The 17,245-nt window shown below is 43.7% G+C and overlaps 1 protein-coding gene across 1 annotated transcript; it reads right to left on the bottom strand.

Moving 5' to 3' along the window:
• Positions 1-10,406: 10,406 nt before the first annotated feature.
• LOC123743799 (red-sensitive opsin) lies at positions 10,407-16,612 on the bottom strand. Its single transcript, XM_045722406.2, has 6 exons — positions 16,463-16,612; positions 15,601-15,897; positions 11,932-12,100; positions 11,660-11,825; positions 11,316-11,555; positions 10,407-11,171 (listed from the first exon to the last, which is right to left on the bottom strand). Exons 1-6 carry the CDS (start codon positions 16,551-16,553, stop codon positions 11,073-11,075), a joined length of 1,062 nt encoding a protein of 353 aa, XP_045578362.1. The 5' UTR covers positions 16,554-16,612; the 3' UTR covers positions 10,407-11,072.
• Between the last annotated feature and the right edge of the window lie 633 nt (positions 16,613-17,245).

Genomic DNA, 17,245 nt, shown 5'->3' with positions numbered 1-17,245 from the left:
GACAGTAGTCAACTCTCTCCTCTCTCTGTGTCTGTATGTATTCTGTTGAACAGACAGTAGTCAACTCTCTCCTCTCTCTGTGTCTGTGTTCTGTTGAACAGACACAACTCTCTCCTCTCTCTGTGTATGTATTCTATTGAACAGACAGTAGTCAACTCTCTCCTCTCTCTGTGTCTGTATTCTGTTGAACAGACAGTAGTCAACTCTCTCCTCTCTCTGTGTCTGTATGTATTCTGTTGAACAGACAGTAGTCAACTCTCTCCTCTCTCTGTGTCTGTATGTATTCTATTGAACAGACAGTAGTCAACTCTCTCCTCTCTCTGTGTCTGTATTCTATTGAACAGACAGTAGTCAACTCTCTCCTCTCTCTGTGTATGTATTCTGTTGAACAGACAGTAGTCAACTCTCTCCTCTCTCTGTGTCTGTATTCTGTTGAACAGACAGTAGTCAACTCTCTCCTCTCTCTGTGTCTGTATTCTATTGAACAGACAGTAGTCAACTCTCTCCTCTCTCTGTGTATGTATTCTGTTGAACAGACAGTAGTCAACTCTCTCCTCTCTCTGTGTCTGTATTCTATCGAACAGACAGTAGTCAACTCTCTCCTCTCTCTGTGTCTGTATTCTATTGAACAGACAGTAGTCAACTCTCTCCTCTCTCTGTGTCTGTATTCTGTTGAACAGACAGTAGTCAACTCTCTCCTCTCTCTGTGTCTGTATTCTGTTGAACAGACAGTAGTCAACTCTCTCCTCTCTCTGTGTCTGTATTCTGTTGAACAGACAGTAGTCAACTCTCTCCTCTCTCTGTGTCTGTATTCTGTTGAACAGACAGTAGTCAACTCTCTCCTCTCTCTGTGTCTGTATTCTGTTGAACAGACAGTAGTCAACTCTCTCCTCTCTCTGTGTCTGTATTCTATTGAACAGACAGTAGTCAACTCTCTCCTATGTCTGTGTCTGTATTCTATTGAACTGACAGTAGTCAACTCTCTCCTCTCTCTGTGTCTGTATTCTATTGAACAGACAGTAGTCAACTCTCTCCTCTCTCTGTGTCTGTATTATATTGAACAGACAGTAGTCAACTCTCTCCTCGTCTGTCTTTGTGTAACACCAACATTAGCTTCTATGAGAGAGTGAGTGTGTGTGGTGTTGCTGTCTCCCTCACTGGACAACCTTGGTAAGCAGAACCCTTCCTCTCCTCTCTTCTCTGTATCCCTCTCTTTTCTCCATCCATTTCCCTCCACTCATTTCCTCACTCCAACCCCCCTTTTCCCTCTCTCTTTTTCCTCTCCCTCATATATCCTCAATTCAGAAAATAGAGCCCATTCTAGCCAGGCCGGGGTGACCTCCAGCAGTTCTGCTCTGTAGGGACACTAAAAGGATATTCCCCCTCTTCGCCTCCTGGATGTGGGGTTCTGGGACCTCTTTTTCCAGGGTGCATTTACAGGAGCAAGACGACAGTTAGAGTGAGAGAGTGAGAGAGTGAGAGAGTGAGAGAGTGAGAGTGTATGAGATCCTGCTGATAAGAGTTGAATTTAATGTGATTCCTCAGAGATAGATAACCATAGTGGGTTCTGCTTTGTTTAAGGAGCTGTGCTCTAAAGTCCTATGACAAATAGTGGTTTATAGAAGAACTGCAATAGGGACAATCTTCTGCCATTAAAGGACACGTTCTAAACCAAGAGAGAATGTCCTACATCTATCTCTGGTATATCGCTACGGATGTGTCTTCTGGCTTTTCTGTTCACGTAGAGAGAGAGAATTTGTTTAAACATCAATATAAATCAAAAAGATTTGGTCATTTTTTCCCCCTAACAGTGAAGTTGTGTTGGTCGATTTAGGATTTCAATCAACAGTTTGAACATGAAAGTCTGGACTCCTGATGATTCCTGTCCAATCTGTCTGTTTTCTGTATTTGGAGCTTTCAGACACACAGTTGCTGTTGCTGCGGCTCGCAATCAGACTTCCTCTTTGCCCCTCTGTTTTTCCCCTCGTCTCTTTTCTAGCTGGTAGAACAACATTGTACTTCTCATTAATGTTGGACTGAGGAGGGAGGTAGAGAGAGAGAGGCTTTGACAGAAACACATATCTGTCCTGTGTTTTCTTCTCGACTCCTACAGCAAACAGTGTCTTCCCTGTTGAGTCTGTTGTACATAGAACTGATCTAATGAGCTGTTATGTGTTAGATACACCTGTCTGCTATTGTTTCTCTCTGCCATTCAGGACAATAATAAACCCTCTACTGCTCCTTCTACATGAAGGTTTCAATTGTATCTGTACAAAGTCCAAGATATTCGGACAGGTCTTCAGTTCACGGTGAAACAAACTGCTGTGTTTCCTGTGTTGTAGTACTAGCTGTGTTCTGGCTGTGATGTGAACCTATTGCTGTCAGCCTCAGGAAGAAGCTATATTAAAGTATATTACTGTATATCCTCAGGAAGCCTACTGGCTCCAGCGCTGCAGACAGATGAGAGATCCAGCCAAGCCAGGTTCTGCTCTCTCCAGCCTGCAGTCTGTAGATCACAGCCAGACACCTCCAAAAGCATTACATCTCCTCCCTCTCCTCCCACTCCTCTTCCTCTCCTCCTGTCCACACCTCAACCCCTCCAGAACCTGTCTCACCTTCCCTCCCCTCCACAACTCCAGCCTCAGGTACTGACCCAGGTGCTGCTCTCTCCAGCCCACATCACAGCCAGACTCCTCCAAAAGCAGTACACCTCCTCCAGCACTTCCAAAATAATTACACATCCATCTCTCCTCCCTCCCTCTCTCCTCTCCTCTCCTCATCTCTCCTCCCTCTCAACTCACCTCACCTCTCCTCCCTCTCACCTCACCTCACCTCTCCTCCCTCTCTCCTCCCTCTCACCTCACCTCACCTCTCCTCCCTCTCAACTCACCTCACCTCACCACTCCTCCCTCTCACCTCACCTCACCTCACCTCTCCCTCTCACCTCACCTCACCTCTCCCTCTCACCTCACCTCACCTCTCCTCCCTCTCACCTCACCTCTCCTCCCTCTCACCTCACCTCTCCTCCCTCTCACCTCACCTCACCTCTCCTCCCTCTCACCTCACCTCTCCTCCCTCTCACCTCACCTCACCTCTCCTCCCTCTCAACTCACCTCACCTCTCCTCCCTTTCACCTCACCTCACCACTCCACAACTCCAGCCTCAGGTACTGACCCAGGTGCTGCTCTCTCCAGCCCACATCACAGCCAGACTCCTCCAAAAGCAGTACACCTCCTCCAGCACTTCCAAAATAATTACACATCCATCTCTCCTCCCTCCCTCTCTCCTCTCCTCTCCTCATCTCTCCTCCCTCTCAACTCACCTCACCTCTCCTCCCTCTCTCCTCCCTCTCAACTCACCTCACCTCTCCTCCCTCTCAACTCACCTCTCCTCCCTCTCACCTCACCACTCCTCCCTCTCACCTCACCTCACCTCTCCTCCCTCTCAACTCACCTCACCTCTCCTCCCTCTCACCTCACCTCACCACTCCTCCCTCTCACCTCACCTCACCTCTCCTCCCTCCCTCTCTCCTCCCTCTCAACTCACCTCACCTCACCTCTCCTCCCTCTCACCTCACCTCACCTCTCCCTCTCACCTCACCTCTCCTCCCTCTCACCTCACCTCTCCTCCCTCTCACCTCACCTCACCTCTCCTCCCTCTCAACTCACCTCACCTCTCCTCCCTCTCACCTCACCTCACCACTCCACAACTCCAGCCTCAGGTACTGACCCAGGTGCTGCTCTCTCCAGCCCACATCACAGCCAGACTCCTCCAAAAGCAGTACACCTCCTCCAGCACTTCCAAAATAATTACACATCCATCTCTCCTCCCTCCCTCTCTCCTCCCTCTCAACTCACCTCTCCTCCCTCTCAACTCACCTCACCTCTCCTCCCTCTCACCTCACCTCACCTCTCCTCCCTCTCTCCTCCCTCCCTCTCAACTCACCTCACCTCTCCTCCCTCTCACCTCACCTCACCTCTCCTCCCTCTCAACTCACCTCTCCTCCCTCTCAACTCACCTCACCTCTCCTCCCTCTCACCTCACCTCACCACTCCTCCCTCTCACCTCACCTCACCTCTCCTCCCTCTCTCCTCCCTCTCAACTCACCTCACCTCTCCTCCCTCTCACCTCACCTCACCTCTCCTCCCTCTCAACTCACCTCTCCTCCCTCTCAACTCACCTCACCTCTCCTCCCTCTCACCTCACCTCACCTCTCCTCCCACTCACCTCTCCTCCCTCTCACCTCACCTCAACTCAACTCTACTCCCTCTCTCCTCTCCTCATCTCTCCTCCCTCTCACCTCACCTCACCTCTCCTCTCCTCACCTCTCCTCCCTCTCACCTCACCTCTCCTCCCTCTCAACTCTCGTTTCCTCCCTCTCACCTCACCTCTCCTCCCTCTCAACTCACCTATCCTCCCTCTCACCTCTCGTCTCCTCCCTCTCACCTCACCTCAATTCTACTCCCTCTCACCTCACCTCTCCTCCCTCTCACCTCTCCTCTCCTCAATCTCACCTCTCCTCACCTCTCTTCCCTCTCACCTCTCCTCACCTCTCTTCCCACTCACCTCACCTCTCCTCTCCTCTCCTCTCCTCTCCTCTCCTCTCCTCTCCTCTCCTCTCCTCTCCTCTCCTCTCCTCTCCTCTCCTCTCCTCTCCTCTCCTCTCCTCTCCTCTCCTCTCTCGCCTCGACTCCAGCACCTCACAAATAAATTACACCTGCCTCTCAGTGTGTATTCAGACTGCAGTGTTTATTGTGACTCCTCTCAGTGTGTATTCAGACTGCAGTGTTTATTGTGACTCCTCTCAGTGTGTATTCAGACTGCAGTGTTTATTGTGACTCCTCTCAGTGTGTATTCAGACTGCAGTGTGTTGTGACTCCTCTCAGTGTGTATTCAGACTGCAGTGTTTGTTGTGACTCCTCTCAGTGTGTATTCAGACTGCAGTGTGTTGTGACTCCTCTCAGTGTGTATTCAGACTGCAGTGTGTTGTGACTCCTCTCAGTGTGTATTCAGACTGCAGTGTGTTGTGACTCCTCTCAGTGTGTATTCAGACTGCAGTGTGTTGTGACTCCTCTCAGTGTGTATTCAGACTGCAGTGTTTGTTATCACCTTGAATGATTAAATCAATGTTTTGATTCCTTTTCCTTTCCGCTCTGCACCATGACATTGCGTTGCTGTGTTTTGTTAGGATTATTGGCGTCATTGGTGTCATTCAGTGAGTTTGTTATTGGTGTGAGAGCTGTGTTCATGAAGCTGGTGTCATTCAGTGAGTTTGTTATTGGTGTGAGAGCTGTGTTCATGAAGCTGGTGTCATTCAGTGAGTTTGTTATTGGTGTGAGAGCTGTGTTCATGAAGCTGGTGTCATTCAGTGAGTTTGTTATTGGTGTGAGAGCTGTGTTCATGAAGCTGGTGTCATTCAGTGAGTTTGTTATTGGTGTGAGAGCTGTGTTCATGAAGCTGGTGTCATTCAGTGAGTTTGTTATTGGTGTGAGAGCTGTGTTCATGAAGCTGGTGTCATTCAGTGAGTTTGTTATTGGTGTGAGAGCTGTGTTCATGAAGCTGGTGTCATTCAGTGAGTTTGTTATTGGTGTGAGAGCTGTGTTCATGAAGCTGGTGTCATTCAGTGAGTTTGTTATTGGTGTGAGAGCTGTGTTCATGAAGCTGGTGTCATTCAGTGAGTTTGTTATTGGTGTGAGAGCTGTGTTCGTGAAGCTGGTGTCATTCAGTGAGTTTGTTATTGGTGTGAGAGCTGTGTTCATGAAGCTGGTGTCATTCAGTGAGTTTGTTATTGGTGTGAGAGCTGTGTTCATGAAGCTGGTGTCATTCAGTGAGTTTGTTATTGGTGTGAGAGCTGTGTTCATGAAGCTGGTGTCATTCAGTGAGTTTGTTATTGGTGTGAGAGCTGTGTTCATGAAGCTGGTGTCATTCAGTGAGTTTGTTATTGGTGTGAGAGCTGTGTTCATGAAGCTGGTGTCATTCAGTGAGTTTGTTATTGGTGTGAGAGCTGTGTTCATGAAGCTCGTCTGTTCAGCTTTTGTTCTCCTTCCTAAATGAGAAGGCCCATGTCTCTCCTTGACTCTTTACAAGTCATTTTGCATTTCGTTTTAATTACCAAGCTTTAGTGTCTTGTAAGCACCATTAACATTTAAACTTCCCATAATTGAAATCTCAAATGGCCACTTAACCAAGATTGAACTAATTAAAGCTTCTGCCAAAAGAAGCTTTCAGTCTCCCTGTTGTGGCTTGAAATACATGTTCTCTTCCCAACCGAAAACCTTGTTTATGTTCTGGAATCATGGAAAACATGTCTTTGCTCCATCCTTTTCATAATAACATATGTTGTTGCTTCTCTGAAATGAACACATTAACATTAAAACCCCACGCCCAAGGTTATTGGTCCCGTGTGGCTAATTGGTAGAGCATGACGCTGGCGACGTCAGGGTTGTGGGTTCGATCCGAGAGGAAGAAGTGAAGCGAGAGGGTTTTAGCATGTGTGGCACAAATCCCATTCAAGTCATGGGACCGATGTCAGCATTTTTTCGCGCATCATGTCCAAATCATTCAGTAGTATCTCAAATGGATTGTGAAGCTTAACAAAGTCAATTATAGATGATCTGAACATGATGTGCGAAAAAAAAATGCTGATTTCAGTCCCATCACTTGAATGGGATTCGTGCCACAAATGCTAAAACGTTAGCATGTGGAAACAGTGCCAGGGAAACTAAAGCAAAGTGTGGATTGCTGTCATACCTTGTCCATAGACTACTTACAGGGTAAGGAAACCAATGTGTCATTTTGTAATTTGGGAAGAACTATGCCTTTAACGCAATGTTAGAAATCACTCTCTTGATAGAAAGAAAGAAAGAAATGAAGTGAAGAAATGAAGTTATGGTGAGAATCAAGTGCTGGCAAGAATGTAACACAAAACACTGAGTTAATGCATGACACATTGACAACCCCTGCACCAACACGCCATTACATCCTCTATGCCCTGTCCCTATTGCCTAAGGATGCTACATGCATTAACATAACAAGGGACTTAAACAGAGTCAATAGAAATTAGACTGAACTAGATGGTCATTTTTCCATGAAGAATAATTGTGTGATTTCTATCAGCTGTTTAATTTACTTCATTCTATGTTCAAGCTTTAACCTGCTGTAAATACCAACCAATAATGAGGAAAGTGGATCACTTTGGTTCTTTAGGCTGATTGGGTAGATCATCTCCATCACGTCTGCTTTAAAAGAGAGTTAATATGGGATGTGTTATGTGTTTGGTCTGTAAACAATCATTGATAACAGGTAGCAGTGAATAAACTGAGAATAAACAATGAATAAATGGGATAAACAGGGAATAAACAGTGAATAAACAGGGGATAAACAGGGGATAAACAGGGAATAAACAGTGGATAAACAGGGGATAAACAGTGAATAAACAGGGGATAAACAGTGAATAAACAGGGGATAAACAGGGAATAAACAGTGGATAAACAGGGGATAAACAGGGAATAAACAGTGGATAAACAGGGGATAAACAGGGAATTAACAGTGGATAAACAGGGGATAAACAGGGAATAAACAGTGGATAAACAGGGGATAAACAGGGGATAAACGGAATAAACAGGGGATAAACAGGGGATAAACAGGGGATAAACAGTGGATAAACAGGGGATGAACAGGGAATAAACAGTGGATAAACGGAATAAACAGGGGATAAACAGGGAATAAACAGTGGATAAACAGGGGATAAACAGGGGATAAACAGGGAATAAACAGGGGATAAACAGGGAATAAACAGTGGATAAACAGGGGATAAACAGGGAATAAACAGTGGATAAACGGAATAAACAGGGGATAAACAGGGGATAAACAGGGAATAAACAGTGGATAAACAGGGATAAACAGGGGATAAACAGGGAATAAACAGTGGATAAACAGGGGATAAACAGGGAATAAACAGTGGATAAACAGGGGATAAACAGGGGATAAACAGGGGATAAACGGAATAAACAGTGGATAAACAGGGGATAAACAGGGGATAAACAGTGGATAAACAGGGAATAAACAGGGGATAAACAGGGAATAAACAGTGGATAAACAGGGGATAAACGGAATAAACAGTGAATAAACAGGGGATAAACAGGGAATAAACTAGAGGTCGACCGATTATGATTTTTCTCAACGCCGATACCAATACCGATTATTGGAGGACCAAAAAACCCGATGCCGATTAATCGGCCAATTTTTGGGGTTTTATTTATTTATTTGTAATAATGACAATTACAACAATACTGAATGAACACTTATTTTAACTTAATATAATACATCAATAAAATCAATTTAGCCTCAAATAAATAATGAAACGTGTTCAATTTGGTTTAAATAATGCAAAAACAAAGTGTTGGAGAAGAAAGTAAAAGTGCAATATGTGCCATGTAAAAAAGCTAAGGTTTAAGTTCCTTGCTCAGAACATGAGAACATATGAAAGCTGGTGGTTCCTTTTAACATGAGTCTTCAATATTCCCAGGTAAGATGTTTTAGGTTGTAGTTATTATAGGACTATTTCTCTCTATACGATTTCTATTTCATATACCTTTGAAAATTGGATGTTCTTATAGGCACTTTAGTATTGCCAGTGTAACAATATAGCTTCCGTCCCTCTCCTCGCTCCTACCTGGGCTTGAACCAGGAACACATCGACAACAGCCACCCTCGAAGCAGCGTTACCCATGTAGAGGAAGGGAAAAACTACTCCAAGTCTCAGAGCGAGTGACGTTTGAAATGCTATTAGCGCGCACCCGGCCAACTAGCTAGCCATTTCATATCGGTTACACCAGCCTAATCTTGGGAGTTGACAGGCTTGAAGTCATAAACAGCGCAATGCATTACGAAGGGCTGCTGGCAAAACGCACGAAAGTGCTGTATGAATGAATGCTTATGAGCCTGCTGGTGCCTACCATCGCTCAGTCAGACTGCTCTATCAAATCATAGACTTAATTACAACATAATAACACACAGAAACACGAACCTTAGGTCATTAATATGGTCGAATCCGGAAACTATCATCTCGAAAACAAAACGTTATTCCTGTTCCATTGCACAACCTTCAGTGTTATGTCATAATTATGTAAAATTCTGGCAAATTAGTTCGCAACGAGCCAGGCGGCCCAAACTGTTGCATATACCCTGACTGCGTGCAATGAATGCAAAATGACACAATTTCACCTGGTTAATATTGCCTGCTAACCTGGATTTCCTTTAGCTAAATATGCAGGTTTAAAAATATATACTTCTGTGTACTGATTTTAAGAAAGGCATTGATGTTTATGGTTAGGTACAGTCGTGCAACGATTGTGCTTTTTTCGCAAATGCGCTTTTGTTAAATCATCCCCGTTTGGCGAAGTCGGCTGTCTTTGTTAGGAAGAAATATTCTTCACAGTTCGCAACGAGCCAGGCGGCCCAAACTGCTGCATATACCCTGACTCTGTTTGCAAGAGAAGTGACACATGTTCCCTAGTTAAAAGAAATTCATGTTAGCAGGCAATATTAACTAAATATGCAGGTTTAAAAATATATACGTGTGTATTGATTTTAAGAAAGGCATTGATGTTTATGGTTGGAGCAACGTGTACCTAAGCGATTATATGCAACACAGGACAGGCTAGATAAACTAGTAATATCATCAACCATGTGTAGTTAACTAGTGATTATGATTGATTGATTGTTTTTTATAAGATAAGTTTAATGCTAGCTAGCAACTTACCTTGGCTTCTTACTGCATTCGCGTAACAATGTAGTGCAATGTAAAGCAGGTGGTTAGAGCGTTGGACTAGTTAACCGTAAGGTTGCAAGATTGAATCCCTGAGCTGACAAGGTAAAAATCTGTCTTTCTGCCCCTCAACAAGGCAGTTAACCCACCGTTCCTAGGCCGTTATTGAAAATAAGAATGTGTTCTTAACTGACTTGACTAGTTAAATAAAGTTCAAAAAAATTCTGCCAAATCGGCGTCCAAAAATACCGATTTCCGATTGTAATGAAAACTTGAAATCGGCCCTAATTAAACGGCCATTCCGATTAATCGGTCGACCTCTAGAATAAACAGGGAAGAAACAGGTGATACACAGAGAATAAACAGGGGATAAACAGTGGATAAACAGGGAACAATCAGGGAACGAACGTGATAAACAGGGGATAAACAGTGGATGAACAGGGGATAAACAGGGAACAATCAGGATAAACAGGGGATGAACAGGGAACAATCAGGATAAACAGGGGATGAACAGGGAACAATCAGGATAAACAGGGGATGAACAGGGAACAATCAGGATAAACAGGGGATGAACAGGGGATGAGCAGGGGATGAACAGGGGATAAGCAGGATAAACATAGAAAGTGAGACCAGAGGGTTTTCTCATTTCATGCATGCATTTATTTTTTTTACATTTTTTATTTGCAAGGACTACAAAAACATTGTTAAATACATTGTATACACAATTATCTATTTAAAATATTTTTAGTTTTGCTTTTTTTATTTGCAAGAGGGCTACAAAATGTTATTCACATAGTTTTGTGATGATCAGATTTCCATTGGCAGTTCATGTCAATTCTCCTTAGCTGTGATTCTGTCTAGTTTATCAGATTTCCATTGGCAGTTCACATCAGTTCTCCTTAGCTGGGATTCTGTCTAGTTTAGCCACTACAGAGTGAAGGGAATGCAGTCCAAGATGGCTACTTTTTTGAGGTGGTCCCTTGAACAGGCATTGATAGGACTATACCTATTCCCACAATGTGCCACTGCAACAGCTACAGTATGCATATGAATTGCCACACGACTCTCTGGTTATTTTGAAGACCGTGGATTATAAAAACTCCTCGTGGTGATTCATAGCAATTTCAGTTTGGTGGGTAATGTTTTTAAACACATTACAACTGTATGAATATCCTGAAAAGTTGTTGGAAATTATTTGTTTAAGAAACAAAAGAGTATTTACTGTACATTTGAAAAAGTCCCATGTGGAATATCTCAGAACGTTCATAATTTGTTTCCAAGAGGTACAACGTTGTCTGGGGGTTTATGCAGGTGCCACGGTGGAAACCTCTGTTTTTGATGTAGACACTTCCGAGCCATCGTCTACTTCCTTGCCAAAGAGCTGCATGATGCACGTACGGAACTGGGGAGAGAGAAGAAGAAGAAGAATGGAACATGAAGAGAGAAGCTTCCAAAATAAAAGTCTACATTTAATTAAGACATGAGGCCTTTAATGACTACTTTAGTAGTAAATGGATCAAAGTTCACAGCTATCAAACAAACACACCTGTTTATTCATGAAGACATAGATCACTGGATTCCAGATGGTGGCGCTTTTGGCAAAGTAGGCAGGCAGAGCAGCAGCCAGAGGGTGGAAAGCATACCCAGGGTTAGCCGCAGCAAAGCAGGCAAAAGCTGTGTAAGGTCCCCAGCATACACAGTAAGCAAAAATCATGACAACAACCATCCTGGATACTTCCTTCTCAGCCTTCTGTGTTGACTCAGAGTCTTTCTGCTGCGCGGCAACCTGTGGTCATTCAGAAGGAGTATCAGATGGTTAGATTTAACCCTCTAATATGCATTTTGAAACGGTACACTTCACCATTGACTGTACTGAACAACATCACTTACAGCACGGATGGCCAGCCACACGAACAGGTAACAGAAGACGATCACTCCCAGGGGCATGAAGCAACATGTAATCATCAGAACGATCATGTATGACAGGACTCCAGGATCCTCGTTACCTCCGAACACATCAGGTCCACAGGAAGTTTTCAATCCATGAGGCCAGTACCTGATGGAGGGAGAGAGATACAGAGATGGGTTGAATAATGAAACCTTTTTTTGAACAATGTGACTTTTTTCAATTGTCAGTGAAATAAAAAGAGAAGATATCCCACCTGCTCCAGCCGAAGATAGGAGGGGCACACCAGAAAGCAGACCAGACCCAGGAGAAGACAATTCCTCCCATGGCCCATTTAGCATCAAACTTGACATTTCCAAAGGGCTTACACACCACTACCCATCTCTCCCAGGAGATAACAGCCAGAGACCACAGACCAGCAATACCTGCATTAGATATACACATTAGACAAAAAAGATTCATTCTGATTACTGTCACTATGCTATGGTGTTTTAGCAACAGCCAATTAGTCTTTATCAGCACTGTGTAGCAATGTAGAATTTCCTTCTTAACCCTTGTGTGGTGTTCGGGTCTGTGGGTCCCATTTTCAATGTTTACGAAAGAAAAATTATAACTTTTTTTTTTTTCAACCTGAGACTCATTGGCTTTGGCTCATTTTCTGTGAAGAACACGTTTTCATTGAGTGCACACTGTGAACCCCCTACACATTTATATTACATATGTGGTGTTCGGGTCCACTGGACCTGAGCGTAATAAAAGTGTGGAAAAGTGTGTATGTAGGTGAAAACAAGTAAAAATTAAACAAAAAGGTTTGCTGTGTGCCTTCACTCTGTCTTTGTCTTCCCTGTGCCTGCTGTTTCAACATAGCATCAATAACCTGTCTATCTCCCTGCCTGTCTACCTGTCTCCCTACCTGTCTCCCTGTCTCCCTGCCTGTCTACCTGTCTCCCTGCCTGTCTATCTGTCTCCCGCTTTTCTCGCACTCTTTACACAATGTCTTGTGGGAACCTGCGCAATGTTATTATAATGCGTTATTTCAATACATTATTTCAAGACATTGTTAAAAATACAGTATTTTCCCACACTCTACCCCAGCCAGGTGCAAATTGTGGGAGGGACACAACAAATAAATAGCTTTGCATGTGTGGCTCCTTACCACAATCAATCGGTATGCCAAATATAATCTCTGCTCAGAGGGCCTTACAAATACTTTTTGCAGAGAAAGAAGGTAGCGTGGAAAAAATGTCAGAATATGAGGATAATGTTTCTGTCAATTTGGAGTCTGATGGTGAGTTGGAAGATGAGGATGAGATTGACCCTCAGCCAGCCCCAGGACCAGCCTGTCAGCAACCAACTCATCAGCAGCCTGCAGGAGGAGAAATATGGATTTACATTTTTTTGAAATTGAATGGTCTTTTGCCGAATGAATGAGCCACCCGCATGGCTGCCAATGTGATAAAGAAGCAACCAGGGCCGACACGGTTGGCGGTTACTCATGTGCAGGACATAAAGTCTTCTTTTGAACTGTTTATCCCAGACACCATCCAGAAAATCATTCTGGACTGCACTAATTTGGAGGGAAGGTGTGTTTTTGGGGAGAGATTGATGGAGATGGACCAAACTCATTTACATGCATCCTTTGGGGTTATTATCCTTGCTGGTGTTTTCAGATCCAATGGGGGAATCCACAGAATCCCTGTGGGATGCAGAAACTGTCAGAGAACTTTTCAGAGAAAAATAATTTCGCTGGAAAACTTCCACATTATTTCCAGGATTTTCCCCTTCGATAACTGAGACACCAGACCAGCTCGGCGGCAGAGAGACAAGCAAGCTGCAATCAGGTCAGTGTGGGACAAGTGGGTGGATCACCTTCCCCTGTTTTACAACCCTTGGCCCAACGTTACTGTTGATGAGCAGCTTATGCCATTTAGGGGCCGCTGTCCCTTCAGGCAGTACATACCGTCTCAACCCACAAAATCTGGAATCAAGATCTGGGCTGCCTGCTGCTTCATCATATGTGTGGAACTTTCAAGTGTATACGTGGAAGCCAGATGGAGGAGCCCCTGAGAAGAACCAAGGGATGCGTTTTGTCCTGGACGTGACATAGAGACTCTGTGGCCAGAACATCACATGCAATATTTTTTTTCTTCACACAAGCTGGGACAGGAGCTCCTCAAGAGGAAGCTGATGATGGTCGGAACAGTAGGACAAAACTAGCCAGAGCTCCCAGCTCAGCTGTTGAATACACGGAACAGGCCTATCAATTCCTCCACGTTTGTGTTCACAGCCGACACGTCCTTAGTGTCCTACGTGCCAAAGAAAGGCAAAAATGTGGTACTTATGAGTACGCTGCATAGGAATGGGAGAATCTGTGGCCAGGAACATCAAAAACTAGAAATCATAATGGATTAGAATGCCACAAAAGGAGGGGTGGACAATTTAGACAAGCTGGTGACTGGCTACATGTGCAAAAGAAGGACCCTACGCTGGACACTTGTGATATTCTTCAACATCTTGGACATCTCGGTATACAACGAGTTTGTCATCTGGATGGCGTTGAACCCAGATTGGAACAGAGGGAAGCTCCAGAGGAGACGGCTCTTTTTCGAGGAGCTGGGCAAGGCATTGGTAAGACCTCAAATCCAGAGGAGACAACATATCCCAAGGACCCCAGTTTCTGCAGCCATCGTGAGGAGGATTCATGAGGAGGATGCTCGTGCCCCATCCGCCCGACCCACAGAACCAACAACTCTGATACCGGAAGTAAGTGTGAGTGATGTTGTTGTATGTGTGTGTGTCTGACTCTCCTACCTTGGCCTGCTGTAACTATATATGTGAGTTAGATGTTAGTAAAATTCCTGAACTAAGTGTTTTCATCATTCTAGATTGTAGCCGGTAGCAACAAGAAGAAGCGCTGCGATGTGTGTGGACCCAAGGACAGGAAGACACAGTACACATGCAAGAAATGCAAGACATACATTTGCAACACACACACAGTAAAACTCTGTCCCTCATGTGGTGTGTAGACCGGCATTCATTTGTTCTTCAATGGGGCTCATTTATCATTTCCATAAAATACTGTATGTAAAATGTGTCCTTCCAATTTGTTCAGTTCAAAGCAATAAACATCACTAGTGATGAAAACCTTGTTTCATTTATATTTGTTCAAGATAAACAGGATTTATTCCACCCATGTCTTGATTATAATAGATTTTTGTTCGCAAAAATCACATTTTATTAAAAAAAACAAATAGCGCTTTTATTGATAAATGTGATGTAGCAGAGGTTAATGGAAAATATTAACCATGTATGCTGTCTATATTGCTTGTAATTGATATAAGTCAACATCTAAGTATTAAGTATTTTTAGGTAAATTGTTATGGCTTTATTGTTTTAAAAACCCAATAATGTTGTGGGTCCATCAGAATAACAAAAACATATATATTTTACCAGGTCAGTTGACTGAGAACATTCTCATTTACAGCAACAATCTGGGGAATAGTTACAGGGGAGAGGAGATGAATGAGCCAATTGGAAGCTGGAGATGATTAGGGGGTATGAAGGACAGATTGGGACACCAGGGTTAACACCACTCTTACACCGAGCGCCATGGGATCTTTAGTGACCACAGAGAGTCAGGAAACCTGTTTAACATTCCATCTGAAAGACAGCACCCTACACAGGGCAATGTCCCCAATCACTGCCCGAGGGTATTGGGATATTTTTTCTAGACCAGAGGAAAGGGTGTTTCCAACTGGCCCTCCAACACCACTTCCAGCAGCATCTGGTCTCCCATCCAGGACCAACCCTGCTTAGCTTCAGAAGCAAGCCAGCAGTGGGATGTAGGGTGGTATTCTGCTGGCTTGAACACCACACAAGGGTTAAATATGAAACAAAATGTAGTTCATATAAAAATGCATCTTACCACATGTGGCGACAGTGAATCCCTCAAAGACACACATTGGGTGTCCAAGAATAAAGTAGCCAAACATCTGGTTGCAAACGCTGATGGTGCTAGCCAAAAGAGTCTCCGCAATGTCAGCAAAAGCAAGGTTGACCAGGATCCAGTTAAGAGGGTGTTGGAGCTTCTTGAATTTGGCAGTAGCCACCAGTACCAGGCCGTTGGTGAAGGTTGAGGCCACGACCACAAAGAGCATCCAAAGTGTTGAGATATTGTACACCCATCTTGGAGCAATGTGGTAGTTGGGGCCCTCAAAAGGATCTGCAAAAGAAAAAGAGAAAAAAAAAATATATGTACATATATTTGAATATAAATTGAATATAAATTCCCTGACTTATTGATGTAGTCAAATGAGAACAGTAAGTAAATATGTTGAACAGAATGTGTGCATCAAAAGTTATGAACAAGGAAAACAATGTCATGATACTCCTGATAAAAATAATGAAATATACTGGTTGTATTATTGTGTGTACTGCTATTGCCAGTTGTGAATGGTATGGCTGCTGTTGGGGAAATATCTTATGAAGGAAAAGACCTTTAGCAACATCCCTTGCCATTATACTCTGTAAATCTACAACAACTACAATATCTTGGAGAATCCACAGAATTATGCTCTTTCACTCCTTCTACCAGATGATATCACGCCCAGCCACTACACTTGCAGGATGTTCTGTACCTTTGGTATGATATCACGCCCAGCCACTACACTGACAGGATGTTCTGTACCTTTGGTATGATATCACGCCCAGCCACTACACTGACAGGATGTACTGTACCTTTGGTATGATATCAAGCCCAGCCACTACACTGACAGGATGTACTGTACCTTTGGTATGATTGCTGTTGGTGTAGGCGAAGCCTGATTCTCTGGTTGTATCTTCTTGCCGCCTTGCAGCAAACACTCCTAGTTCTGCCATCCTGGACTGGTTAATAAGAGTTAGAGAAGTTGACTGCTGAAGTCCGTGCTTCTCCACTGTCCTAGTTTATATAGCATCCTTTGGGTGTTTTTAAAGGATTACGGCCTTGGAGGAATTAGGGCAGGGTGTGTGATGGTATGGACTGGACTGTCTTTACTTAATTACCGTTAATTACCACAAACGACTAATTAAGGAGGATTTCAGAGGCCATAATCTTGTTTGAAAGGGCATTGGTGGCAGAGGAGGTTAAAAGTAATATAAAATGGAATGCTACTGTAACTGAGGCCCAGACTTGTCAGTTGAATGGCATTGGGACAAGGTCAGTGAGTGTTAAATATCTAACCTTCAAAAAACACAATCACCATCACGCAATCACTCAGATTGACAATACAAAATCAAATCAAATACCTCATATCCATACAATTACAACATTATGAATAACTGTATGGTCATTTTCCATGAAGAAATATTTGTTGGACTTGCTTTAACTCTTTACAGGCATTTTTTTAAAAATTGTTTTTCTTTTTTTATTGTATTTTTGTTGGGGCGGGGAGTGACTGGTAGTACTTATTGCTGTTCTGATTTCAGATTTGAATATCAGAGAAGTAGACCAAGGTCACATACTCTTTAAGTTGTTGTCTACGATGCATCGTTGGGAAAAGTGGTCAAGGTAGCTGATTAGTCTCAAAAGT

This window comes from Salmo salar, chromosome 17, assembly GCF_965601325.2.
Source record: "Salmo salar chromosome 17, fSalSal1, whole genome shotgun sequence".
Taxonomy (NCBI): Eukaryota; Metazoa; Chordata; class Actinopteri; order Salmoniformes; family Salmonidae; genus Salmo; species Salmo salar.
Note: the sequence above shows the minus strand (reverse complement) of the source record. Positions and strands in the feature narration are given on the sequence as shown.

What these genes read in the sequence shown, in the direction of transcription:
- LOC123743799 (XM_045722406.2), bottom strand. Translation starts at nt 16,553, where the DNA reads ATGGCAGAACTAGGAGTGTTTGCTGCAAGGCGGCAAGAAGATACAACC. An exon ending in CAACAGCAATCATACCAAAG is followed by an intron (nt 15,898 to 16,462) that starts GTACAGTACATC and finishes TTTCTTTTGCAG; the next exon opens with ATCCTTTTGAGGGCCCCAAC. An exon ending in ATGTCTTCATGAATAAACAG is followed by an intron (nt 11,172 to 11,315) that starts GTGTGTTTGTTT and finishes CTCTCTCCCCAG; the next exon opens with TTCCGTACGTGCATCATGCA.